Below are 26,736 nucleotides of genomic sequence, written 5' to 3' on the forward strand. Positions count from 1 at the left end.
TATATAATAACAATAGTCTACCTTTTAATATAATAATATACGCTAAAAATAAATGCCTGTGTGTCTGTGGGGGTGGGGTGGGGGATATTACATGTTCCCCTCACAATAATTGCGGTAAAGTTTAACTTTGTTTTTAATGATTCATGTAGGCTTCATTCATGTAGGATACATGTAAAAGTGCATTTTTATTACATCGACTGAACTGGTCGAGTGCACTTTGAGCACATAAAAAGTGACGTCTCTTCCTCTTACATACCGTAGCTGTCCTGTCATGAGCGATCAGGTTCAGCCAGAGTGGCTGAGACGTTTTATCAAGATGAGTCCTGCCTGTTACCGGAATGTAACATTTCGCTAAACAATGGATCTGCGGAACACAAAGAAAGGAATCATTTTCCATGCTGGTAGGTCAAGAGTTTACAAGCTTGTTAATGCCTATTCATAAAAGGTAGATTATGCATCTTCAATAGGATTATAGTATAGGATTTCCTAATAAATTCTGTTATATATATATATGTAAAAACACAATATTGTGCATGGCGTGGGTCTCATATGATATAGACTTCACAAAGATCCCAGTGTAACTTAGCTTCGAAGTGTCTCATACACATCTCCAGCAGAACGTTTCTGTAGGAAAAACAGAAGCTCCGACTCTTCCATTCCTGTTGCAGAGAATGCGACTAAAATATACGCACCATTTCGTTTTTAAGTCATATTAAAAGCGTACATAGTTTTGAGTGTGTGGTGGGTTCAGTTGTTTGTCGAAGACACACCCATGAACCTTCAGCTACACGTATGTTTCGGAATTCCTGGCAGTGGAAAGGGGAAAGTTTTTACTTTAAGTTTTAGTTCAGCTTTTTTGCTCACTTTAATAAGGATTGTGTTATTTTAGTAATACAGTAATATTCAGTGTTAGCATTGAACCAGATCAGATTTTTTGTTTGTTTAGTTCTCCTATCTATCCATCTATCCATCTATCTATCTATCTATCTATCTATCTATCTATCTATCTATCTATCTATCTATCTATCTATCTATCTATCTATCTATCTATCTATGAAGAAATAATGTGTTTAGCACAGGGGAATTCATTTGGAAGAAACTGTTAACATGAACTGTTAGCAAGAAAGTTCCAGAATAATAATTTTTAAAAGTCTGTCTACGCTTCCTCCCCAAGACTGACAATGGCTCGCCGGTCTCAGTGTTCCTCAGCTGGGGACAACCCTTTGGACCCCAACTACTTGCCTCCACACTACCGTGAGGAATACCGCCTAGCTGTGGATGCCTTGATTGAAGCAGATTTAGAGGGCTACTATAAATTCTTACACAAAGCCAATATAGTAGATTTCTTATCTCAGCCAGAGATAGAGTACATAAAATGTACAGTGCAGGAACCTCGCACAACCACCCAACCAGACAGAAGTTACATGGTTGGAGATGCAGATGGTTCCTCAGACACTTACTGGCCAGTCCATACAGACCTCGATGCTCCAGCACTAGATTTAGGATGGCCCCAGCAGTACAGAGTTGTTGGACCTACCGAAATCATGACCTTAGTCAGTCCTGCTGACCCTGAGATGCCAAGCATCAAAGAGCAAGCTCGGAGAATGATCAAGAATGCACAACAAGTGAGTTTTAAATGAATTCTGATATTAATTGTGAAACTCATGTTGTTGTCAATGTGCACTAATAGGTCTAAACATTAACCCTAAATATAGAGGATATGTATTTGACTCATTTTGTTGTCTTGTGTAATTAAATAAAAATAGGATGCCTATTTTACATTTGCATTCATGGCATTTATCAGATGCACTTATCCATAGCGACTTGCAGATATGTTTACTTATTATCTTGGAATATCCAAAGCTAATACAAGTAGACCCGAATACAGCAAAAAGCAGGAATGCCAGTCAGAACTGAGGCATGCAATACGTAATAAGTGCAACATCTAATACCCACCATAAAACATCCCATACAATTCCAAATACACGTCATGTAAACAACATTTCACAACCTGTGAAAATCTACAAGATCTAGTAAAAAAAACCTTTTTTTGTGTGTGTGGTTTTTATGTGTGCCGAAGGTGATTGCTGTGGCGATGGACATGTTTACAGATGTTGACATCTTCGCCGATATCCTGAATGCAGCATTACGCAACGTTGCAGTGTATGTGCTTCTGGATGAACTGAATGCTCACCACTTTGTTGCAATGGTTAACAACTTCAAGGTCAATCTCGATGAATTTAAAGTAAGTATTTCCATATTAAACAATTAATTTGATGAAACAGGTATGACATTTTCAGCTACATTTCAGCCCTGTTGTAACTGTAGAGTAATTGTTAGAGTAATGCATATTTCATATTATAGGTTAATAAAGATATTGTCTTTCTGTTTTTCTTTGTCTAAATGCTCAAGAATTTCAGTTTGGCCAAAATGCTCACTAAAGTCACAGAAGATAGCTCACTGGTTAACATCATAGCACACATTTACTTATCCAGAGCAACTTAGAACTACATTCATGTTTGTCCCCCATTAGAATTAGAATTGTTACCTACAACACTGCACCCTAAACCTCAAACAGAATGATTTCTTAAATTGGTAAAAGCTATGTAACCTTTTAAAGCAAATGTTTTGGTTCCAAATCTTGTCTTCTTTTCCTGTGGGTGCTTCTGCTGATCCATGTTATGAAAAAATAGAAAGCGCTTTTCTTTCAAATACTTTACAATAGTGTTTTAGGCACTTTAAATAATAGATAATTGTGACGTTCGTGGGTCGGCGAAGGACGAGACACAGAATCCTCTTTGGACTGACGTCACTTTGTTTATTTTCAAGGATTGCGCAATAGCGCACGAGCAACATACAACTCTCACACACACAGCAACGTGTAAACTTAGACAACGACGAGCACAGGACACTGCGCGAACACACATTAAATAGACAAACCACATTAGCCCCACGTGATTACGAGACGATTCACAGGTGAGACACATTATTCACACGACATAGCCTTCACCACGGAGTTTCACTGACATAGACAAAGCACGTGGACCACGTATACACACGCCCAAAGGGGAGGGGCCGGGGTCCTCAACGTGACAATAATTAAGCAAATAGTAAAGCAAGCAAACAAACATTGTGGTAACATTGCAGAGTACATGGACAAGGCAGTGAGATTTAGAATTGTTTTATTAAAACCTAGTCCAATATTGTTAGTCCAATAGACTTAATTGCTGGGGATTTGAGAATGACTGATGTACTTCCTACATTTATTTCTTCCTGCATGTCAGTGTTAATATCAATTGATTCCACATTTAAAAGACATGGATACTTGAATATAATTTACTTGTCATGTTTCTGCCATACTGTGTGAAATATAAAGATGTACAGCTTGAATTGTACATATGTAAGCTAAACTGAAATGGGACAATCTGTCACTATTGTTGACCATATTGAAGCCTTTAAAATAATTATTTTAAATATTAATTTCACTTTCACAGCCCTTAATCTTTCCAAAATAGTTTCCCTAAACACCCCATTGCCAGTCACATAACCAAAAATCCTTGTTGTTCAAATTAATTCATTGTTGTCTTTCAGTGTGTGAAGGGAGTGTTGACAAAAGTATCCTTGCTATTTCTATTATGTTGTTTTCCAGTCTACAAAACAGAGAGCCGAGTATTCTAATCACTTAAACCTTTAAAACCAGTAATACAGGAAGTACTTTCTTTTGTAACCAAATGTATTTTTTTTTCACTTGGACCAGTGTTGTACTGTACATCACATGAATCTTCACTGTGATGAGCAGGTCTCAGTATCACCTCGGTGAGACACACTTTTGTCTCATGCTGTATTTTGAAGTATGTTCTCCATCCATTTGGTTGCAAAGAAAAGGAAAATCCAAATGACACATTTTTGAGAATTGAAATTGTTCAATCAAAAATATTTTAACAATCTTTATTCAATTTCAATAAAAATTGAAATAAATAAAATATATTGTTTGATGTTAGGTTAAGAATATATATTGTAGGTTTACAAATGACTGTAGCAAAAAAATTAATTGGTGCAACATTCACAATAGAAAGATATTTACTGTAGGATATCTCCTCAAAACCATCCATGTCTGTTGATTCATCCAGTTATGCACATTTCCCCTTTTACTTGTTATTGTCACACTGGTGCAGGCATGTGTGAATAGCTCACCTACTTTAACTTGTGCTATTTATGCTAAACACAGTTTGTTGCTACTAATGAGGACCCTCCAGCATGAATATAAATACTACCCATATCCTCTTCAAGACGTTTCTTGCTTCTTATATTTAGTGTCAAACTGAATCTGTATTGTAAGAATAAACCAATGATTACTGCATGATCTATGGTAAATAGGCATTTTAGTGTAGACTTTTATTAATAAAATATGGTTAAAAGATTATGTTTACATAATCTTACATGAAATGTAGCAATTTACATAATCCTAGTGTTTAAAAGATAATATCTTTACAATTAAAAAAAAAAATGTTTAAAATATATTGTCCAAAGGAAGCAATGGTAGTTCAAGTAATAATTTTTCACCAAGCACATGGAGATAACCAATAAGACAATTACACATATAGATTTGGCACCACAACTCACATTTTTCATCTGTATTGATGATATTGTCATGCAGAAACATGAGGTCATATCCTGTATACTCTCCAAAACTATATACAGTAAATACACACTGAATGTTTTTGTCCTCTGTGTGATCACTTTATTAGCTACACCTACTTTAATGGATAAACTATGAGGTAGTGTGATGACAACAGGGAGAATATGTCTGGAATTGGCGCTTCTGTATTCTCCATAAAGCCTAAGCAGAAAAGCACAGCAATGAGCTGGCACAATGCAAACACACAGCATAGTCATGCTTATGCAAGCAGTAACGGTCAAGATGTGTAGACACAGCATAGGTAGGAAACACAGCAGTTCACTGGCAGTTATCACTCAGACCACCAGTAACTGAGTAACTAAAAGCAATGTGTAGTCCTGAAGGAGGGTTCCTGTGGGCTTGTGTAGACAGAGACATACCCCTTGGGCTCGGTGCCTGGTGCACTGTGACAGGTACAGCTGTACCAAATAACCTGTTAGACATCTTACAATCAATTGTAAGTTAGAACCCACCTCTCCTGTCACCAATATTGTACAATGATATGAGCTGTCTAACTGTACCAGAGTCAATGTGACTGTACAATGTGAATGATTTATTATGTTGTATGTTTGCCTTTATTCCCCTTTTTACTTGATAAACTAGGTTTTGAGAAAAGGGGAGATATTAGCTCGATGCTTTTAATACACACTCATTGGCCACTTTATTAGGTGCACCTGTTCAACTGCTTGGAACACAAATATCTAACCAGCCAATCAGATGCCAGCAACTCAATGCATTTAGGCAAGTAGACATGGTCAAGACAACCTGCTGAAGTTGAAACCAAGTGTCAGAATGAGGACGAATGTGATTTAAGAAACTTTGGTTTGTTGGAGCATCATAGGTTTCAGAAACTGCTAATCTGCTGCGTATTTCTTGTATAACTACAGTATGTCTAGGATTTATAGAGAATGTTCAATGAGGAAATATCCATTCAGCATCTGGGTGAAAATACCTGAGGTCAGAGGAGAATGGCCAGACTGGTCTAAGCTGGTAGAAAGGTTACAGTAATTCAGTGATTGTTACAATTGAGGAATGCAGAAGAGCATCTCTGAACACACGTGCCAAACCATGAATCAGATTGGCTACAGCAGCAGAAGACCACACAGATCGCAATTCCTGTCAGCTTAGAATAGACCACTGACACTACAATGCATGGGGCCCCCAAACATTTGTACAATAGAATATTGGAAAAATGTCTAGATAGATGATTTCTGCTCCAGCATTCAGAGGGAGGGTCGGAATTCGGCATACACAACAGTAAGGTATGGATCCATCCTGTCTTGAATCAATTGTTTAAGCTGGTGGTGGTGTAATGGTGTAGGGAATATTATCTTGGCACACCTTGGGCCTGCAATAGCAAATGGAGCATTGCTGCTAATCGTGTCCATCCATTTATGACCACAGTGTACCCATCACAAAGACCCATGTCACGAAGTTCAAATCTCAGATAGCTTTCTTGAACATGACAATATGTTCATTGTACTCAAATGGCCTCCATAGTCATCAGATCCCAATCCAAAGAAGCACCTTTGGAATGTAGTGTAACAGAAGATTTGCATCATGGATGTGTTGCTGACAAATTTGTAGCAACTGTATGATGGACCAATATCTCTGGAATATTTTCACCACTTTGCTGTATTTATGCCTCAAAGAATTACAGCAGTTCAGATGACAAGAGTGTTCAACCTAGAAATAGCAAGGTGTACATAATAAAGTGACTGGTGAGTGTATATTTATATTGTAAATGCACTCGTAAATGTCAGGGCTGGCTCGGATGCCGTGCCATCTACATCCACAAGGGGCACCCGAGCCAGTCCTAGACTCCAGCAGCGCAATCAGCAATGATCTGTCTCACCTGTTGCCATGGCTTCTTAAGGAAGCCAGTGGAGACGGATCATTGCTGATTCGTTGTGGTTATGCCGTTACGCTCTCAGCCTCTCTCTTACTCTGTTTTGCAGCGTTTGCCTCTTTAGGTGTCTCGCCACCTATCTCTCTTATCTCTCTTCTCTGTCTTTTTTCAAGTCCTCTCCTGCGTCCCTTACTGACCTCCCTCAAGTTTTCCTCAACCTGTTTACCTTCCTATCCCGTTGCTGTTCGTATGGGAAGGGTTTTTTGTTTGAATAGCCTTTTTGCTATTAGTCAGCTCCTTCCCCTGACGTCCTTGTTTTTGCCTTATTTCTTTTTACGCGTTGAGCAGTCCGTGTTTATTCAGGCGCTCCTTTTAGTTCTGTTATTTATTGTGGCACTTGGTTCCACCTCTCTCTCGCTCTCTCTAACACGGTGTGTGCGTCCCTACCACCGTCGTTACAGAACGAATCAGCCAGTGACATGGAACCAGCCGCTTCTAACGAAGCAGCAGAACTAAGGGCAGCCCTCTCCCAGCAGGGTCAGTTGTTAGGCAGCCATGACCAGGTCCTCCGCCAGATCATGGATCAGCTCAACAACGTGACCACTGCCATTCGGGCTTTAAGTAACCCGTCTCCCGCTCATCGGGATCCGCCTCCCGCAAGCCCAGCCGAACCCGCAGCAGCCCCGCGGCACTTCGAGCCTACTCTCCCCGCCCCGGCTCGCTATTCAGGGGATCCCGAAGGGTGTAGGGGTTTTCTACTACAGTGTTCGCTTGTATTCGAACAGCAACCTCTACGCTTCCCTACCGAGCGCGCAAAAATAGCATACGTGATAGCCTTACTTACAGACAAAGCCCTGGCTTGGGCAACCCCCGTATGGGAAAAACAGAACGAAGTTTGTGCTACTTACGATAGCTTCTCCCGGGCCATGAAAGGAGCCTTCTACCATCCCTCGTCGGGCGGGGTTGTCGGTCAGCGGCTTCTGCGTCTCAAGCAGGGAAATCGGTCCGTAGCAGAGTACTCCATAGAGTTTCGCACGTTGGCGGCCGACAGTGGTTGGGGTTCGGACTCCCTCATGTCCGTGTTTCTGGAAGGGCTAACGGAGGAGTTGAAGGATGAACTAGCTCTCCGCGACCCTCCGTCTGATCTAGAAACGCTGATCAGCCTGAGGTCAGAGGAGAATGGCCAGACTGGTCTAAGCTGGTAGAAAGGTTACAGTAATTCAGTGATTGTTACAATTGAGGAATGCAGAAGAGCATCTCTGAACACACGTGCCAAACCATGAATCAGATTGGCTACAGCAGCAGAAGACCACACAGATCGCAATTCCTGTCAGCTTAGAATAGACCACTGACACTACAATGCATGGGGCCCCCAAACATTTGTACAATAGAATATTGGAAAAATGTCTAGATAGATGATTTCTGCTCCAGCATTCAGAGGGAGGGTCGGAATTCGGCATACACAACAGTAAGGTATGGATCCATCCTGTCTTGAATCAATTGTTTAAGCTGGTGGTGGTGTAATGGTGTAGGGAATATTATCTTGGCACACCTTGGGCCTGCAATAGCAAATGGAGCATTGCTGCTAATCGTGTCCGTGTTTCTGGAAGGGCTAACGGAGGAGTTGAAGGATGAACTAGCTCTCCGCGACCCTCCGTCTGATCTAGAAACGCTGATCAGCCTGACGGTACGGCTCGATAACCGCCAGCGCGAGCGCAAAAACACCAAGAAGCATTACCATCGCGAAACACCCCGCATGCCTGACGTTGTGCAGTCCGGTGAAACCAATAATCCCAGTAGTGAACCGCAACCCATGCAGCTCGGTCATACACGCCTGTCACGGCAGGAAAGACAGGCGCGTTTACAGGAGGGGCGGTGTCTGTACTGCGGGGGCGGGGGACACCAACGTACCAAATGCCCCGAGCTGCAGGGAAAAGACATGACCCACCAGTAGACGGGAAGGCTCTGGCGGGTCGTAACACAAGTCCTCCCACAACCGGTTTATCCATCCACGTTTCGTTGTCGTGGCATAAAACACAGGAAAAGCGCCTTATGGCTTTTGTTGATTCTGGTGCCGCGGCAAATTTTATCGACAGCTCTTTAGCGCAGGAATTACAAATCCCTCTGGTTCGCCTTGAAAAACCCCTCGCTGTCGCCGCGGTGGACGGCCGCGCCCTTATCTCCGGCGGTATCGACCGCCAAACCATACCGCTGGAGATGCACGTCGGGGAGCACTTTGAGTTAGTCACCCTATATGTCATCAGCGCCCCTCACATGCCGCTCATACTAGGGTTTCCATGGCTACAACGACACAACCCTGACATAGACTGGCTCTCGCGCAGTATCGGGTCTTGGGGTGCTATGTGCAAAAACACATGTCGTAAGAGCCTCCCTGCTTCTTCTACTGAAAAGCCTGTCGAGATCGTTGACCTGTCCTCTGTCCCTGCTGAGTACCACGACCTCCAAGCGATGTTCAGCAAAAAGAAGGCCAGTTTTCTTCCGCCTCACAGGTCTTACGACATCGCCATTGACCTACTTCCCGGGTCTAGTCCTCCTAGGGGTCGTCTCTTCTCTTTGGCTGCCCCCGAGCGAAGAGCCATGGAAACGTACATCCAGGAGGCATTAGCCGCTGGGTTCATACGGCCCTCCACGTCTCCAGCCGGTGCTGGCTTTTTCTTTGTCGGCAAGAAAGATGGTGGTTTGAGGCCGTGCATTGATTACAGGGGTCTCAATAAGATAACAGTCAAAGACCGTCACCCCCTGCCACTTATGTCAACGGCCTTTGAGGCACTCCAACAAGCCACCATCTTCACTAAGCTAGACCTTCGGAGTGCCTACAACCTAGTGAGGGTCAGAGAGGGGGATGAGTGGAAGACAGCCTTCATCACACCATCGGGTCACTACGAGTACCTTGTGATGCCGTTTGGTCTGATGAACGCCCCGGCTGTCTTCCAGAGACTTATTAATGAGGTGTTGCGTGAGGCTCTCGACCGGTACGCCTTCGTGTATCTGGACGACATCCTCATTTACAGTAGTTCACGGTCTGAGCACGTCAAACACGTCAGGAGGGTTCTCCAACTTCTGTTGGAGAACCACCTGTTCGTTAAATTAGAAAAATCCCTGTTTCACGTCCAGGAGGTGGCCTTTTTGGGCTACAGAATAGCCCAAAACGCTCTTGCCATGGATCCTGCTAAGATCCGAGCAGTCGCCGAATGGCCCATTCCCACATCGCTTCGTTTGGTTCAACGGTTCTTGGGGTTCGCTAATTTCTACCGTCACTTTATAAAGAACTACAGCACTCTGGCTGGTCCCCTCATTGCGCTTACCAAGAAAACTCCGGGTCCCTTTGTCTGGTCTCCTGCGGCCCAGAAGTCTTTTGATAAGCTCAAGGAGCAGTTTACCTCGGCGCCTGTTCTGTGCATGCCTAACCCCGACCTACCGTTTGTGGTGGAAGTCGATGCGTCTGACTACGGGGTTGGGGCCGTCCTTTCCCAGAGAACGGGTACGCCGCTTAAGCTCCACCCTTGTGCTTATTACTCACACCGTATGTCTCCTGCCGAGCGTAATTACGATGTGGGTTATAAGGAACTCTTGGCTGTAAAGCTAGCCCTGGAAGAATGGCGGCATTGGCTGGAGGGGGCCAAGCACCCGTTTCTTGTGTGGACAGACCACAAGAACTTGGCCTACCTCCAGCAAGCCAAAAGGCTCGATCCCCGTCAGGCCAGGTGGTCGCTTTTCTTTGGACGCTTCGAGTTTACCCTCTCCTATCGCCCAGGGACTAAAAACGTTAAGCCCGATGCTCTCTCTCGTCAATGGGAGACACCCCCCGACTCCACCGAGCCCGGTACGGTCATTCCCGCCTCCAAAATCGTTGCGCCCATTCAATGGGAGGTCGAGACCGCCGTTAAACGGGCGTTAGCAGCCGATCCTGGCCCAGGTGGTGAGCCATCGGGTCGTCTCTTTGTCCACCCTAACCTGCGAAAGAAGGTCATGGAATGGGGTCACAACTCACCCTTTGCTGCGCATCCTGGCTCTCGTCGTACGGCAGAACTTATTCGTAGACGGTTTTGGTGGCCGGGGATTGATAAGGACGTTAGCGACTTCGTTTCGACCTGTGTCACGTGCGTACAAAATAAAACGACCCACTCTAAGCCCTCGGGTCTTCTTCGCCCCCTGCCTATTCCATCCAGGCCCTGGACTTACGCCTCTTTAGACTTCGTTACGGGGTTGCCACCCTCCCGTGGCAACACTACCATATTAGTTATCGTGGACAGGTTCTCCAAGGTAGCTAGGTTCGTAGCCCTCCCCAAGCTCCCGTCTGCCAAAGAGACCGCCTCGCTCTTCCTGCACCATATTGTCAGGCATTTTGGGTTCCCCGTCGACGTGGTTTCCGATCGTGGGCCGCAATTCACTAGCCGGTTTTGGGGGGCTTTTCTGGGTCTGCTTAACGCCAAGGCCAGTCTGTCCTCGGGTTTCCATCCCCAAACCAACGGTCAGACCGAGAGGACCAATCAGGACCTGGAGCAGACTCTCAGGTGCCTGGCGTCCTCCAACCCCTCCTCCTGGGCTGACCAGCTCCTGTGGGCCGAATACGCCCACAACACCCTATGGCACTCTGCCCTCGGGATGTCACCTTTTGAGTGTCTCTATGGCTATGCCCCTCCTATGTTTGCTGACCAGGAGGACGAGGTGGCGGTTCCGGGTGCCCGTGCCTTGGTGCGGCGGTGCCGGTTGGCGTGGAGTAAGGCCCGTAGGGCCCTTCTGTCTGCCTCAGCCGGTTACCGTCGCAACGCTGACAAGCACCGTCTTCCGGCTTTGTCTTTCCGCCCCGGGCAGCGGGTCTGGCTTTCCGCCAAGGATCTGCCGGTCCGTGGTGGAACCAAGAAGCTGGCCCCTCGGTTCCTGGGTCCCTTCAAGGTGGACAGGCGGATCAATCCCGTCTCTTACCGGCTGCTGCTCCCTCCTTCCATGAGGGTCCATCCGGTGTTCCACGTCTCGCGTCTCCGCCCTGTTTTGTGTCACATGCCCCGTGCTCCGGCCCCGCCGCCTCCCCGCATGGTTGACGGCGGTCCGGTGTACACCGTTTCTCGGTTGTTGGATCACCGCCGTGTTCGTGGTCGGGACCAGTACCTCGTTGACTGGGCGGGTTACGGGCCCGAGGAACGGTCATGGGTCCCCGCCTCTCGGGTTGTCGACCGCTCTCTTATTCGTGACTTCCGTCGTGACAGGGCTGTCGCTCTGGGCCCGCGGGGTCTCGGGCCTAGAGGGGGGGGCTCTGTCAGGGCTGGCTCGGATGCCGTGCCATCTACATCCACAAGGGGCACCCGAGCCAGTCCTAGACTCCAGCAGCGCAATCAGCAATGATCTGTCTCACCTGTTGCCATGGCTTCTTAAGGAAGCCAGTGGAGACGGATCATTGCTGATTCGTTGTGGTTATGCCGTTACGCTCTCAGCCTCTCTCTTACTCTGTTTTGCAGCGTTTGCCTCTTTAGGTGTCTCGCCACCTATCTCTCTTATCTCTCTTCTCTGTCTTTTTTCAAGTCCTCTCCTGCGTCCCTTACTGACCTCCCTCAAGTTTTCCTCAACCTGTTTACCTTCCTATACTGTTGCTGTTCGTATGGGAAGGGTTTTTTGTTTGAATAGCCTTTTTGCTATTAGTCAGCTCCTTCCCCTGACGTCCTTGTTTTTGCCTTATTTCTTTTTACGCGTTGAGCAGTCCGTGTTTATTCAGGCGCTCCTTTTAGTTCTGTTATTTATTGTGGCACTTGGTTCCACCTCTCTCTCGCTCTCTCTAACACGGTGTGTGCGTCCCTACCACCGTCGTTACAGTAAATACAGCTTTGGAAAATAATTTTATGAATGACACTTGCTCTGATGACATTGCTCTGGTGGCCTCAGTACAAACATTGGAGGATCTGTCTCGGTACCAGCAGACAGTCAGCGCTTTGAGCCAAAAGTTTAAAGATTTTCATCTGGAACTGAATATATCTAAAACGAAAGAATTGAGATGAGATGAGATTCAACTTTATTGTCATTGCATATGTCACAGGTACAAAGCAACGAAATGCAGTTGCATCCATCCAGAAGTGCTTATTCAGAATATAAATATGTAAAATATAGAAATAGAAATGTATATATATACAGGATATGGGTTAATATACAGATTATGCATGTTATATAGGGAAAAATATACAGGTACAAGTGTAATATGAGGTTTTATGAAGATTATGAATGTACTATACAGTTAATTTACAGATAAATGTAATATACAGATGATTGAGGTAGTATAGGCTATTACAGTCTTTAAAACTGTCGGCGTTTTGATTTTTGATGTCCAGTAGCTTGAGTCTGCTGTAGGACAGTAACGCAGAGCAAGTCTGGATGAATAATCCAGTGAAAAATAGGTAAAAGACCGTTAAAAGAGAGATTCTGGAGAGACGCTGAGCCTCATGTTGTTCACACGCCGCCATCTTACTAATGTTAATTGTGCTGTGGAAATGGAGGAGCCAGGGAAGTAACCACATCCCCAGGTCAGCCTCTCAGCTTTCAGGGCCAGTTGGTAGAGCAGGTGGAGTCATTTAAATATCTGGGAATGGAGATTGACAATCGCCTGTCCTTAACAAATCACAGCAACACTATTTATAAGAAGGCACAGCAAAGACTTAATTTGCTCAGGAAGCTCTGGACTTTTAATGTAAGCACAGACATCTTAACAGTTGTCTATCGATCACTCATTGAATCTATCCTCACTTTCAACATCACATCTTGGTACAATTTTCTTACAGTCAAATATAAAACACAATGTCCCGTATTATCAGACAAGGAAGTAAAATTATAGGTTCACTACAGACACCATTACAAGCATTGTATGAGCGAGCAGTGATTAGGAAAGCAACCTTGATCACTACAGACCCATCTCATCCATTACACACACAATTTCAGTTACTTCCATCGGGAAGAAGATATAAAATCCCAATGGCTCGGAAGAATGTGTATAGGAGATCTTTTGTTCCTTCAGCAACTACAATTCTGAACTCAAAATAGGCAGTATTTTAACCTTTATAAGTGGTATATAAGTGGTATTGTATATGTGGATTTTGTGTATATTTGTGATCTGTAAAAGCCATGTCAAAGATGAATTTCTGTCTTCAGACAGACAATAAAGACTTATCTTTTATGTTTGAGTCCTTTGTAAAGGAGCTCATTGGAAACATGGTACAATTGTACAATTAACAAATACCATCAGACTAACTTCTGAGTACAAATAACAAACCGTGAATTTGTAAGTGTTGAGTAAATTTTGGCATAGTTGTATGTTCTTGGCTTATAAATGTTAGAAAAAGCAAGACTTTATTTAAGTATTTGTAGGCCGTGGAAAGTATGAGCAATGTTTTCTTTCATTCCAGTTCATGCGAGTTAGAACCGTCTCTGGGAACACATACTATTGCCACACAGGGAAGTTCTTCAAAGGCCAAATGATGAATTGCTTCATGCTAGTGGACTGTAGAGTTGTCTTGAGTGGCAACTACAGGTAATTATTTTTATTTATAATAATTAAAATATCTTTTCATTTAATCTTGCGTGTGTGTGTGTAAATATATACATTATTTTTTTATTTATGTATAAAATATATATTCTCACAATGTTGTTCATGGAATTAAAGGTATTACAGTAAACTGATATACATGTTTAGATTGTATTGGAATTTTTTTTAGATTATTATACATTGTATGTTTTGAATCTGCCTTTTGCTTTACAGCTTTATGTGGTCTTTTGAGAAGATACATCGCTGTATAGCTCATGTGTTTCTTGGACAGTTTGTGACTACCTTTGATAAAGAATTTCGGATTTTGTATGCACAATCAGAGCCTCTGGTTGCTGAAATTCCTATGCCATATGTAGAAGACTATGGCAACTTCCCTGAAAGACACTACAATATAGAAAACATGCATATGTTTAAAAGAGAATATCCACCCATCCATGCGGAATTGCCTAGACATTCATTTGAAGACCATATGAGTGTAAATGCCAAAATATTGCCCTTTAGGAGGGGCGAGATAATCTCCGGCTCCATAGAGAATCTTCCTTTTCAAATGCATGTCACACAACAATTTAGAGGAGAGCACACAAGGCTTCTGAAAGGCTTCAAGGAAACTGGTGAAATCCAAAGGCTTGGGTACGCAGGACAACCTAGTTATGCCCATGTATGTCCTCAGAAGAATGCAATGAACAGCGGGAGGCAGCAAATTGAGGGTACTGAGATTCAGAGCACCCACTTTCCAAGGGAACAGTATTACAATCAGAGGACAGGTCCAGAGCCTACCTATGAAAAATATAGCAAGTCTAGAGACTACAGCTCTCAGCAGTTTACAGGGCCTGATTGTCCTGATGAGATAGATGGCAGAGACCCTTCAGGTGATTATGACCATGTCAACAGATATTTACAGTCTTACCCTGCTGTGGAGGCAGAAACTACTGGGAATCTCGCAGTTCCAGTTCAGTCAGTTCCAAGAAGATACAGTATGGGACAAAGTTATACTTGCCAGACCCCTCCAACACAGCCAGACCCACCAGAGCAGAAGTGCTTTTTTAATGTACACCACAACCAACAAGAACAGAAAGATGGTTTACGAGACTGGCGTGTGAGCTCATACCTGACTGGACTTCAGTATGGAGGACAGGACAATATAACAGATCTTCAAAGAACTGATCCTTTTGTAAATGTCCCCTATATCACACAGGAAAGATCCAATAAACCTGAAATTTCAGAAATCAAACAAGACAACAGTGAGCCTGCCAAAGTGTCCACTTCCAGGTTCAATCCCTTACCTGTCCTACCCATGAACAGTCAAACTCCACCTGAGAATTCTGCTGACCTTCTAGAAAATTTCAGGCCTTTGGTCACAAATACCAGAATTACACAAACAACAACGTCAGAGTCGTCATATCCTACTGAAAGTGACAAAATGGAGGAAATTCTAAACAGAGAGCCTAAAGAAACTAACTTGATTCGTGAAGAGTTTTTCCGGAGGAGACCCAATCTACCTATGCAGAGAAGCTCAAGACTAAGGCACTCACTGATTTTTAATTCTAATCTAGAACAAGATACTTCAGAAGAGATAAATTCCGAAAGTCAGAAAGATGCAGAAAAAACATTAAAGCATTCCCAGTTTGTTTCTAATATTTTGGAGAAAAAGATACCTGTCACAAGAGAACCTTTTCAGTGGAGTACTCTTGCAAAGTCATTTTGTGAGCCATCTTCAGTTTCTACAATATCTGAAAACATATCCAGCAAAACGGAGCAGACTTCTGTAGGAGATGAGAATACTCAACCTCTTGTCAAGGATGCTAAACAAGAAATAACCCTGGATCCTCAAGGCATTCAACTTCAATATCACCTTGCAGAAAATTCACAAATATCTCAGCTCTCATCTACTGCTCTGCAGCGATCAGTCTCCCTCACTGATTTAAATGATCACCAAAAGAGATTAAGGTTCTTTAAGGAGTTAGTAAAACACAAAGAAAATGTACTTATGGAACTGCCTAAGGCCACCAAAGTTAAGGACCCTAAAAAGTGTGATAAAGAGACATCCCTCTCTTTTAATTTAGTTCAACAAAACGAGTCTTCTTTAAAGAATCCCCAAACATCACCGGCTTCAAAAGAAACTCTACTTACAACTCCACAAATATTGCTTGTGGACAATTCTCAGGATACTGTCCCCAAGCAGCCAGGCTTACAAACATTTCCTGACAAACACCTCAAGCATAAATTTACCCCTGATCCCAATATATCCCGAGAAATTACAAATGCTCCTAAATGTGACAGTTCTTCTAAAGTGATTGCTGATACTGCCACTGATGCTGAGAAAATTCAACATATGAAAAAACTAACAGGAGGATGTGACTCATCCTTAAATAAAATGCAGAAGACAAAAGCTGAAAACCTGGTAGGTGAGTTAGGTGCAAAACCCAAACATACAAGCCTGTTAACCCCTATTTCTTCACCAGAGTTTATGACTGGACAGAATAAATTGCCCAAAATTACTGAGTCAGTTGGTTCAGTGACGAGCCCAAATAGTTCAAAACTCACTTTAACAGATTCCATTTCTTCTCAAGTTCTCACAGGTGCTGATGGATTACTTAAACTTAACATTATGCAAATGGATTTATCTCTGACAGATCACTCTAAAGATCTTGCAACAGTAAATGCTACAAGAGCAAACACAAGTCTTTCCAAACATCCTGCTGCGAAAGAGACAATATGTTTTCTACACAACACTGCAAAGGAGGCAGGTTCCTCCAAACACAATATTCCACTAAGGCCAGGCTTTTCCCATTTTCCTCCAGCAGAGTGTCATTGTGAGCACCCTATTGCTACTCCAGCCAACACAGAAACTTCTCATCCTAGTGTAACAGAGACAGGCCCTTTCTCAAATTCAACTGTTGAAAACACAGTTTCTCTTGAACATGGCACTGTACCAGAGACAGATTCTTCTAAACATCCTACTTCTCAATATTCTGCTCCAGCTCTCCATCATGCTACATCACACACAGGACCTTCTCAACACTCTGTTCTAACAGAGATAGGTCATGCAGGACATCCTGCTGAAATAGAGAAAACCTCTTCTGTACATTCGACCATGGTAGTTACGGGTCAACGTCTTGTTCCGACTTCAGAAGGAAAAAGCACTCCTTGGCATCCCACTGTGATAGATGTTGTCTCTATAGATATAGGCCAACAGCCAACTCCTATTCCTCCAACGACAGATATTTCTGAAACAGAAATGGTATCTTCTGCATCTTCTATTGTAACAGATACAGAGCTGCATTCTACTCATACATCATCAGAGAAAGATGATCATCAAAATCCCACTTTCATAGAAACAGCCTTTTCTGCACATGCTATAGTAACAGTTACTGTTCAGCCTCCTACTCCATCTCCACCAGATATAGATACTCTTCAGCAGCTCAATGCAACGGATCCTTCTGTACAAAATACAGTAGCAGATACAGGCCATCATCCTACTCCTGCAACGGAGACGGTCTGTTCCCTAAATGCAGTTAAAGACAAGAATCTTCATCATACTCCACCAGAGACAGACACTTCTCAGCATCTCACTGCAACAGACTCGTCTCTGTGTACTGTTGTAACAACTACAGAGCAGCCTCCCACTCCTACTCCACCAGAGACAGACACTTCTCAACATCTCACATCTGCAGTGATGGCTTCATCTCTGTGTTCTAGTGTAATGGATACAGACCCACAGCTTTCTCTATCAGATACTCTTATTCCTCAACATGCCACTGTAACAGAAATCTCTTCTGCCAATGCTGCTATAACAGTTATAGATCAACATCCTGCTCCAGCACAGACAGACTCTACCCAATATTGCACTGCTACAGAGATGGACTCTTCCCAGGATACAACAGTAAACATTGCTGCCCAACATCATACTCCTACGTCTGCAGACACAGACACACTTTCACCTCTCACTGCAATGGTAACAGTCTCTTCTGCACAAACTACTTCAAAAGTAACATACCAACAGTCATCTCTTGCTCTACTGGAGACGGATCCCCCTCAGAATTCCCCTGCAACACAGTTGGACTCTTCTGTGTATACTACTGCAACAGATACAGACCAGCATCCTACTCTTATTCAAGCAAAGACAGATACTCCTCAACCTCAAACTGCAACCATGACAGTCTTTTCTCTATGTACAGCAGTTAAAGGCCAGCATCCCACTCCATCTCCACCAGAGACAGACACTTCTCAACATCTCACATCTGCAGTGATGGCTTCATCTCTGTGTTCTAGTGTAATGGATACAGACCCACAGCTTTCTCCATCAGATACTCTTATTCCTCAACATGCCACTGTAACAGAAATCTCTTCTGCCAATGCTGCTATAACAGTTATAGATCAACATCCTGCTCCAGCACAGACAGACTCTACCCAATATTGCACTGCTACAGAGATGGACTCTTCCCAGGATACAACAGTACATGTTGCTGCCCAACATCTTACTCCTCCTCCACCAGACACAGACACAATGCCCCCTCTCACTGCAACAGTGACAGTCTCTTCTGCACTAAGTACTTTAACAGTTACAGACCCTCATCCTAGTCCTACTCTACCAGAGACAGACGCTCCTCAAGATGTCCCTGCAGCACAAACAGACTCTTCTCTTCAAACTGTAGTCAATGTTACAGACCAACATCTTACTACTATTCCACCAGAGACAGATACATTTTCACCTACCATTGCAACAGCAATGATCTCAGTTATAGAACAATGCCCTTATCCAACTCTACCAGAGACAGACACTCATCATCTCCCTACAACAGAGACAGACTCTTCTCTGCAAACTACAGTAACAGTTACAGACCAGTATCCTACTTTTACACCAGTAAAGACAGACACTCCTCAAACTCCCACTGCAACTGAGACGGAGTCTCTACATACTACAGTTGCAGATCAAAGAGCTAGAAATCCTACTCCAGCAGAGACAGGCCTTCTCAAATATTCTACATCACAGATAGATCTTGCTGAAAATGTTGCTGCTACAGGAACAGTCTCTTCTACAATTTCTGCTGGAACAGACTCAGGACTTTCCATACATTCTTCTCCAGCAGAGACAGGCCTTTTCACACATCTTACTTCAACAGAGGTGGGTCATGCTGAACATCCTGATGCAAAAGATACAGTCTCTTCTCTACACACCACTGAAGCAGAGATAGGCCATTGCCAGCATCCTATTCCACCAGAAACAGGCCATTGCCAGCATCCTATTCCACCAGAAACAGGCCCTTCCCAACACGCTACTCCAATAGTGTCAGGCCATTCCCAAAATCCTACTCAAACAGACACAATCCATTCTCAATCTTCTGCTCCAGTAGAGACATTTAATACAGAACACCCTGCTGCAACAGAGAAAAACTGTTCAGTACAAAATACTGTAACAGTTACAAATCAGTCTCTTACTCCTGCCCCAGTAGTGACTAACATTTCTAAACATTCCTCTGCAATAGACACAGTTTCTTTTGTTTATACTACTGAAAAGGTTATAGAAAAACATTTTACCCCTAAACAACCATTTACAGACACTCAATATCCCACTGCAACAGAACCTGCTCTTTCCAAACATTCTAGTCCTGTAGAGAAAGAAACTGCTCAAAATCTGACTGCAGCACCAACACAATCTTTTCAACATTCCTTTTCAGCAAATACTTGTCCTTCTCAACATCCCAGTCCAACAATCTCAATTACAAGCACTTCTGAAAGAGTCCAAGGTTTATGTGGAGTACAAAGTCCAAGCTTTAGTTCAGATATCGTATCTATTAACCTATGTCAAATGGAAAGTGTGTCAAGTCCAAATGTGCCAGAAGCCTGCTTAATAACAAACCCCACTGCAACAGATAGATTACAAAATGTCAGCCTTATAGGCACTACTTCATCAACTGAACATTCAAAATCTAATCCTTCTTTTTCTAACTGTGCTCACCAAGAATGTACTTCAACTCCATTTTCTAGGCAAAAAGAATTTACTTCAGAGAGCAATGGTCAAACCAAGCAGAGTCCATTTTTAAACAATATGGAGTCCCCTAATCACTCCACTCTGTGCCCACTTGACCCAAATCCTAGGCCATTAACTACTCTCTCTTCAGTGATGGATGGTCTAAACCATAATTTAGCAGCTGTCTGTAAACCTGTAAACCTAGTAAGAGACACTCAAGGAGATCATGAAATTGACCAATCAGGCTCTCATATATTGTCAAAACCTGGAAAAGAATTACATTGTTCACATGACCTTAAAACTGAAGAAAACCTAGAGAAGAATTTGGGTAGGCATGGAATAGCAAAAGTCAATATGGATATGGGTAACAGCAAGGTAAATAAGGTAAAAGAATTCACATCCCAAGGAGTAAGTTTTGGATTTAGCAATATTGATCAGTCTCAGGAACCACATTGTGGTCTGACTCCAAGTACTGATTTTGTGGTTCAACAACAACCTCCTGCTGCAAAAAAGTCTATACTCTCCAGCTGTCAGTCCTCTACTGCAAATGTTTTGTCATACAGTAACCTCAGGGATGACACAAAGGTCCTTCTGGAGCAGATATCAGCGAGGAACCAGTGCAGAGCATCAAACCTCACCTGTGAGGAGGGAGAGGCCAATGGAAAAAGAACCAAACAAACATCTGGTCATCACGCACAGACATGGTCCTCCAAGGCATCACCAGAGGAGCGGGAAAAGTTGATCAAAAGGATTGACAGCTTGCGCAAAGAAAGAAGGGTTTACAGCCGTTTTGAGGTAATTGACATTCTGTTATGAAATATTGTCATTAATGTTATCTATGTGTTTTAAATTACACAGACACATAGTGTATTTCTTATTATGTATTTTAAAAAGGAATTTTCTGGAGCTATATGTACTTAAACTATTCCGTCTACAAATATATATGTATTTTATGTTTTTGATGTTTAGGCGTAATTTGGACGTTTGTGAGAAGAGGCTGCTACAATTAAACTGTGTCGGAACCATGGACCAGATGGCTTCAGAGAATTCTGCAATTATAAATATTATGCAGATAAGCAGTTAATCATACAGCCAAGAAGCCATGGATTTGAGTATGAGCTCATGGAGGGGTTGATAGCATAATTAGCAAATGCATGTTGCTCTGGATGAAAGATTTAGATACAACAGGAGATAGCCTGAATTTTTTTGTGTTATATTGATGTAGAAGAGCAGCAATTGTGTCAATCACTCCAGTTTTTATGTGAGTGCATTTATGAGCACATTAATGGAGAATTTTCAACTTGAATATGTTTAAATGAATTCTAGTTTAATCTGTTAATCATTAACATCATTTAAGAACTTAGAGAGCATTTATATTTCTATGTTTATATGATTATAAATTTTAAATGCAAACTTTCTAAGTCACATACACATCTTTACCATGTGTTAGAAAGTGTCAGTCACAATATATTGTGCAATATAAAGATCTAAGTCATGTTTATTTTACCCTTTATGTATTTCTCAAGTGTAATGCTTCCATTTAATTCATTATCTACACATGTATTTGTTCACCACATTCACAAAACAGAAAAGAAATCAGTAGGAGAACAGTGTTACTAAATATACTATATTGTTCCATGTAGCATGTACACTCAAGAAAACTTTCATGCAGATGTAGTCAGAAGTGACTGGCATTTGTAATCATTTTATAAAATTGTGTTTACTTCAATCTTGATCACTGTGAATTTTATTCATGAACTATAAAGGCAACATTAAATGCCAAATTGGGCTTACTGTTAACCATGTGCTCTAAAAGGTGTGCACTGCGTTTTAGTTCATTAAAATACATTATTGTTTAGAAGCAAGCCAAATTCTGTATGTCTATAATAGTCCATGTGAGTCTCTTCATATCTTTGCTGGTGTTCCCTTGTGTCTCAACATGAGAAGTGACAGCATCCTGCAAATCTTGTTTTTAACCAATTCTGGGGCACACAATAGTAAAGGAACAAGGATGCCCTTGCATACTCGTATGTTTTATATGTTGTACTGTAGAAACTTTACAGTTATTCTATTGTGTTTGTTCCTTGAATAGGGTTCATGCTTACATTATTTTCTAATTCCATATTCACTATTACTCACATCAGTTACAGTTCTATAAGAAGATCCAGGATCTAAACAAAAGTAAGGCAAACATTCACTATAGACAGTTCTGTGTTATATTTAAACTGAAAACAAAATCTTAGAGCATTCAACATCTTTGGCATTGCAAAAAACAACATGTTAAGATATCAACTACTGTTGACAACACATTTTTATAACATGACAGGTTAAAGAAAATGCCTGTAACAACAAATCATTAATGCCTGGCATATCATCCAATAACTGACATGAATAAATGACTTGATTAGATTGAATCATAAAAATTAATACAAAAATCTATTTGCTATGGGGATCACTCTAATCTAGTGCTACCAACAATGTGAGAAGTCCTCATCCTTCCTTAGTCTCCTGTCATAAATTAAATCCACTGGGGGAATCCCCATTTGGATCCTGCCGATGACAGGAATTTGCTACCTTGGCTCTAGGCCAGAGTGCTACTCCCACTGTTGTGTTGAATCAGTCAGAACACCAGACCAACAATAGAGCAACAAACCATGCTTACACAAAGCTTTCCAGATCCTGGACAAAGTTCTTTCATCCTTTAGAACTCATCCAATGAAAGCTGAAATTAGCCTAAAACTTAAAGTGTGCAATCATAAATTTTTAAGAAATATAAATACAATACTGTCACGGTAGGCCGGCCCGGAGGCCGCCAGAGGGCGCCCAAACACACACCTTCGGTCACACGCACACCCACAACCACACGCAGCACACCCTCGCAGCCTCGATCACTCCCACCTTCCCAATCACCAGAGTACTAGCACCTGTCTCTAATCAGCTGGGGTGTATTTATTTCCACAGGTCGCGCCGTCCAGTGCTGCGCATTTACCTGGCTACCCCGTCTCGCTCCGTGGGAGAAAAGAGTGTTACTCGCCTGTGTGCCTTAGTCCTCGTTTATCTCTTGTATTCTACTTTTCTTTTGCTTATCTGTTTCTACTGCCTTGGTGCCTGAGTTCCTAAGTTTCTATGGAGAATAAAACAGGTCACCCTCAGCCTCTGTCTCCTGCTGCTTCTGTCCAAACGTCACAGAATGCGCAGCCTTCAGCAGCAGGAGCAGAAGAGCTATCTCCCGTAGAGATCCTAACTCTACACGGGAGAACAATAGGTAGGCAACAACAGGAGATCGAGGAGATGCGGACACTTATGCAGATGATGTCCAGTTGTTTGCAGAGTATCACGTCCCAAGCGAGGACGCCCGCATCTCCCGATTCCGAGGAGGATAAGGTCCACATTGCACCACCAGAGCCCTACAACGGAGACCCAGAGAAGTGTGAGGGCTTCTTGATGCAGTGTGGGCTCTATTTCACATACCACTCCACACGGAGTGACAACGCGAGGGTAGCGTATGTACTTTCCCGCCTGACCGGTAAGGCGTTGGAATGGGGAACCGCGCTCAGTAAAAGCGCATCACCTCTCCTGTCGGCTTATGATGCGTTTGTCGCCGAACTGCGGGAGGTCTTCCATCATCCTCGGCAAGGCAGCACCTGCGGGCAGAGCCTGTTAAAGCTCCGGCAGGGCGCGCGTTCAGCTGCGGAGTACGCGCTGGACTTCCGCACGTTGGCGGCCAGCACAGGCTGGAATGACGCCGCCTTGGTGGACGTCTTCATTGCCAGCCTTCGTCCGGAGTTGCGGGCCGAGTTAGCCTGCAGACAGGAGGGGCAGAACTTTAATCAGGTGGTCCGGTTGGCCGTTACATACGACCGCCTCGTACAGGAGAGAGGTGGTCGCGCGTCACAAAGTCCGGCTCTGGGGAACCCCACACAGGATAGCCCTAAGACCAACCAGACGGTGGAGCCCATGCAGATAGGGGAGACTACAGCCGTCAAGGAGCCCGCTCACCCGAGCGGTGGCAAAGCTCGGGTGAGTAACTCCTTGCTTGGAAAATTGCTCTCCATCAATGCTGTGATTTCTTATAAGGGCTGTTCTGTGGGGGTTTCTGCCCTAGTGGATTCGGGAGCGTCGGGGAACCTGATGGACCGGACCCTGGCAGAGCGTCTCGGAGTTCCTCTCAGGCCATTGGAGGAACCGAGGCGCGTGCATGCACTGGATGGCCGGCCTGTGGGCGGGGGGTTGATACAGTTTCGCACAGCACCCATAAGTCTCACTATCCAGGGTCACACAGAGCACATTTCATTTCATGTTTTGTCTCATTTACGTTACTCCCTCACACTCGGTTTGCCCTGGCTCCGTCTGCACAACCCTCAGATAAGATGGTCCTCTGGTCGCATACTACGCTGGTCGACTCCGGGTAGACGCGCCTACCGTAGAGCCCCAGTTAGGCTTTTGACTACCAGTATAGAGAGCCCCAACGTCGCTAGCCCCCAAGCGATCCCCAGCCAATACCGGGACCTTCAGGAAGTGTTCAGCGCCGAGAGGGCGGCTATGCTACCACCTCACCGTCCATGGGATTGTTCTATCACCCTGAGGGAGGGAACGACTCCCCCCAAGGGCAGAGTGTATCCGCTGTCCCAGGAGGAGAATAAGATCATGGAGCAGTACGTCAGGGAGGCCTTAGCTCAGGGTTATATCGTTCCCTCCACCTCGCCCGCCTCAGCCAGTGTTTTCTTTGTAAAGAAGAAGGATGGTGGTCTGAGGCCATGCGTGGATTATCGAGGGCTCAATTCCCTCCTAGTGGGCTACTCCTACCCTCTGCCTCTGGTGCCGTCGGCGCTGGAGCAGCTGCGGTCAGCGAGTGTGTTCACTAAGCTGGATCTGCGCAGCGCCTACAACCTCATACGCGTGCGCGAGGAGGATGAATGGAAGACGGCGTTTAGCACGACCACGGGTCATTACCAGTACCGGGTCTTGCCGTACGGCTTGGCCTCGGCTCCGTCGTTCTTCCAGGCGTACATTAACGAGGTCCTGCGTGAGTATTTGAATAAATGCGTCGTCGCCTATATTGATGACATCCTCGTTTATTCACCCTCCATGGACCAACATGTACGTGACGTGCGCGCCGTCTTGGGCACTCTCTTGCGCAATAGGCTCTATTGCAAGCTAGAGAAGTGCGAGTTTCATCTCACCGAGGTAAGCTTCCTGGGTTACATCATCAGGCCAGGTTCGGTGCACATGCAAACTGGCAAGGTGGAGGCGGTGATGGGATGGAATAAGCCGCACACACGGCGCGAACTACAGCGTTTTCTGGGTTTCGCGAATTTTTACCGGCGTTTCATCCGGTCATATAGCCGCATAGCAAGGCCGATTACTGATCTACTGCGTGGGGGGGTTAAGCGGTTGCAGTGGACCGCTGCGGCGGAGCAGGCTTTCGAGGCTTTAAAAAGGGCATTCGCTACGGCTCCTGTGTTGCATCAGCCCGATCCTAGCAAGCCCTTCATTGTTGAGGTGGACGCTTCGGATGTGGGAGTGGGGGCTGTGCTGTCCCAGCGTTTCAAGAAGCACAGCTCTCCTAAGCCGATCGCTTTCTTTTCTAAGAAGCTGAGCTCCGCTGAAAGGAATTACGGGGTAGGTGACCGTGAGCTGTTGGCGATGAAGCTAGCCTTTGAGGAATGGAGGCATTGGTTAGAGGGAGCGAGACATCCCTTCAGTGTTATCACGGACCACAAAAATCTGGAGTACCTGAAAGCCACCAAGAGAATGAACGCACGACAAGCCCGCTGGTCTTTATTCTTCTCGAGGTTTCGTTTTCAGGTCACCTACCGCCCCGGGGTTAAGAACACACGAGCCGATGCCCTCTCTCGGTCCTTTCCTGAGAGCAAGGAGTCCACGGAGGAGGAACCCATACTCCCTGCGGAGTGCTTTCTCAACTCTGTGGAGTGGGAAATCGACAGGGCGATCTCCGCGGCTAATCCGCATCCCCGATGTCCTCCACATCGCAGGTATGTTCCCCCGGCACAACGCACTCCCCTCATTACCTGGGCGCATTCGTCTCTTGGCACAGGACATCCCGGGTCCACCCGTACGTCGCAGGTGCTGGGAGCCCGTTACTGGTGGCCCGGTATGCACCGAGACGTCTTGCGTCACGTTGCGTCATGCACCGAGTGCGCGCGGAGCAAAGTGCCGCGCACTCCTCCGGCTGGCAAGCTACTGCCGCTTCCAGTTCCCAGGCATCCCTGGACGCACATAGCTGTGGACTTCGTCACGGACCTGCCTGTGTCGGAGGGTAACAACACCATCCTTACCGTCATAGACAGGTTCTCTAAGATGGTGAGGTTCATAGCGCTTCCAGGGTTGCCAACAGCGTGGGAGACAGCGGAGGTGCTGCTCCGCGAGGTGTTTCGGCTGTACGGAATCCCAGAGGACATCGTTTCCGATCGAGGACCACAGTTCACCTCTCGGGTCTGGAGGGAGTTCCTCGCAAAGCTGAACATCACGGTCAGTCTGACATCCGGCTACCACCCACAGGCTAACGGGCAAGTAGAGCGCGCAAACCAAGAGCTGGGACGGTTTCTACGTGCCTATTGCAGTGAGTACCCCGACACCTGGAGTTCGCTGCTCCTGTGGGCTGAATACGCTCAGAACTCCTTGGTTCAGTCCAGCACCAGACTAACCCCCTTTGAGTGCGTTCTAGGGAG

At 44.6% G+C, this 26,736-nt stretch overlaps 1 protein-coding gene across 5 annotated transcripts; it reads left to right on the top strand.

The window, feature by feature from the left end:
• The first annotated feature begins 251 nt into the window (after nucleotides 1-251).
• On the top strand, nucleotides 252-21,773 carry fam83ha (family with sequence similarity 83 member Ha). 5 transcript variants are annotated; one of them, XM_076974993.1, is made up of 7 exons: nucleotides 252-401; nucleotides 1,175-1,625; nucleotides 2,081-2,245; nucleotides 13,934-14,058; nucleotides 14,287-19,268; nucleotides 19,302-20,839; nucleotides 21,014-21,773. In XM_076974993.1, exons 2-7 carry the CDS (start codon nucleotides 1,182-1,184, stop codon nucleotides 21,017-21,019), a joined length of 7,260 nt encoding a protein of 2,419 aa, XP_076831108.1. In that variant the 5' UTR covers nucleotides 252-401; nucleotides 1,175-1,181; the 3' UTR covers nucleotides 21,020-21,773. The 5 variants fall into 5 exon arrangements, with proteins under 5 accessions (XP_076831108.1, XP_076831110.1, XP_076831107.1 ...); XM_076974995.1 differs by having other exon boundaries at nucleotides 14,287-19,198; nucleotides 20,645-20,839; XM_076974992.1 differs by having other exon boundaries at nucleotides 14,287-20,839.
• The last annotated feature ends 4,963 nt before the right edge of the window (nucleotides 21,774-26,736 follow it).

This window comes from Brachyhypopomus gauderio, chromosome 15 (assembly GCF_052324685.1).
Source record: "Brachyhypopomus gauderio isolate BG-103 chromosome 15, BGAUD_0.2, whole genome shotgun sequence".
NCBI lineage: Eukaryota > Metazoa > Chordata > Actinopteri > Gymnotiformes > Hypopomidae > Brachyhypopomus > Brachyhypopomus gauderio.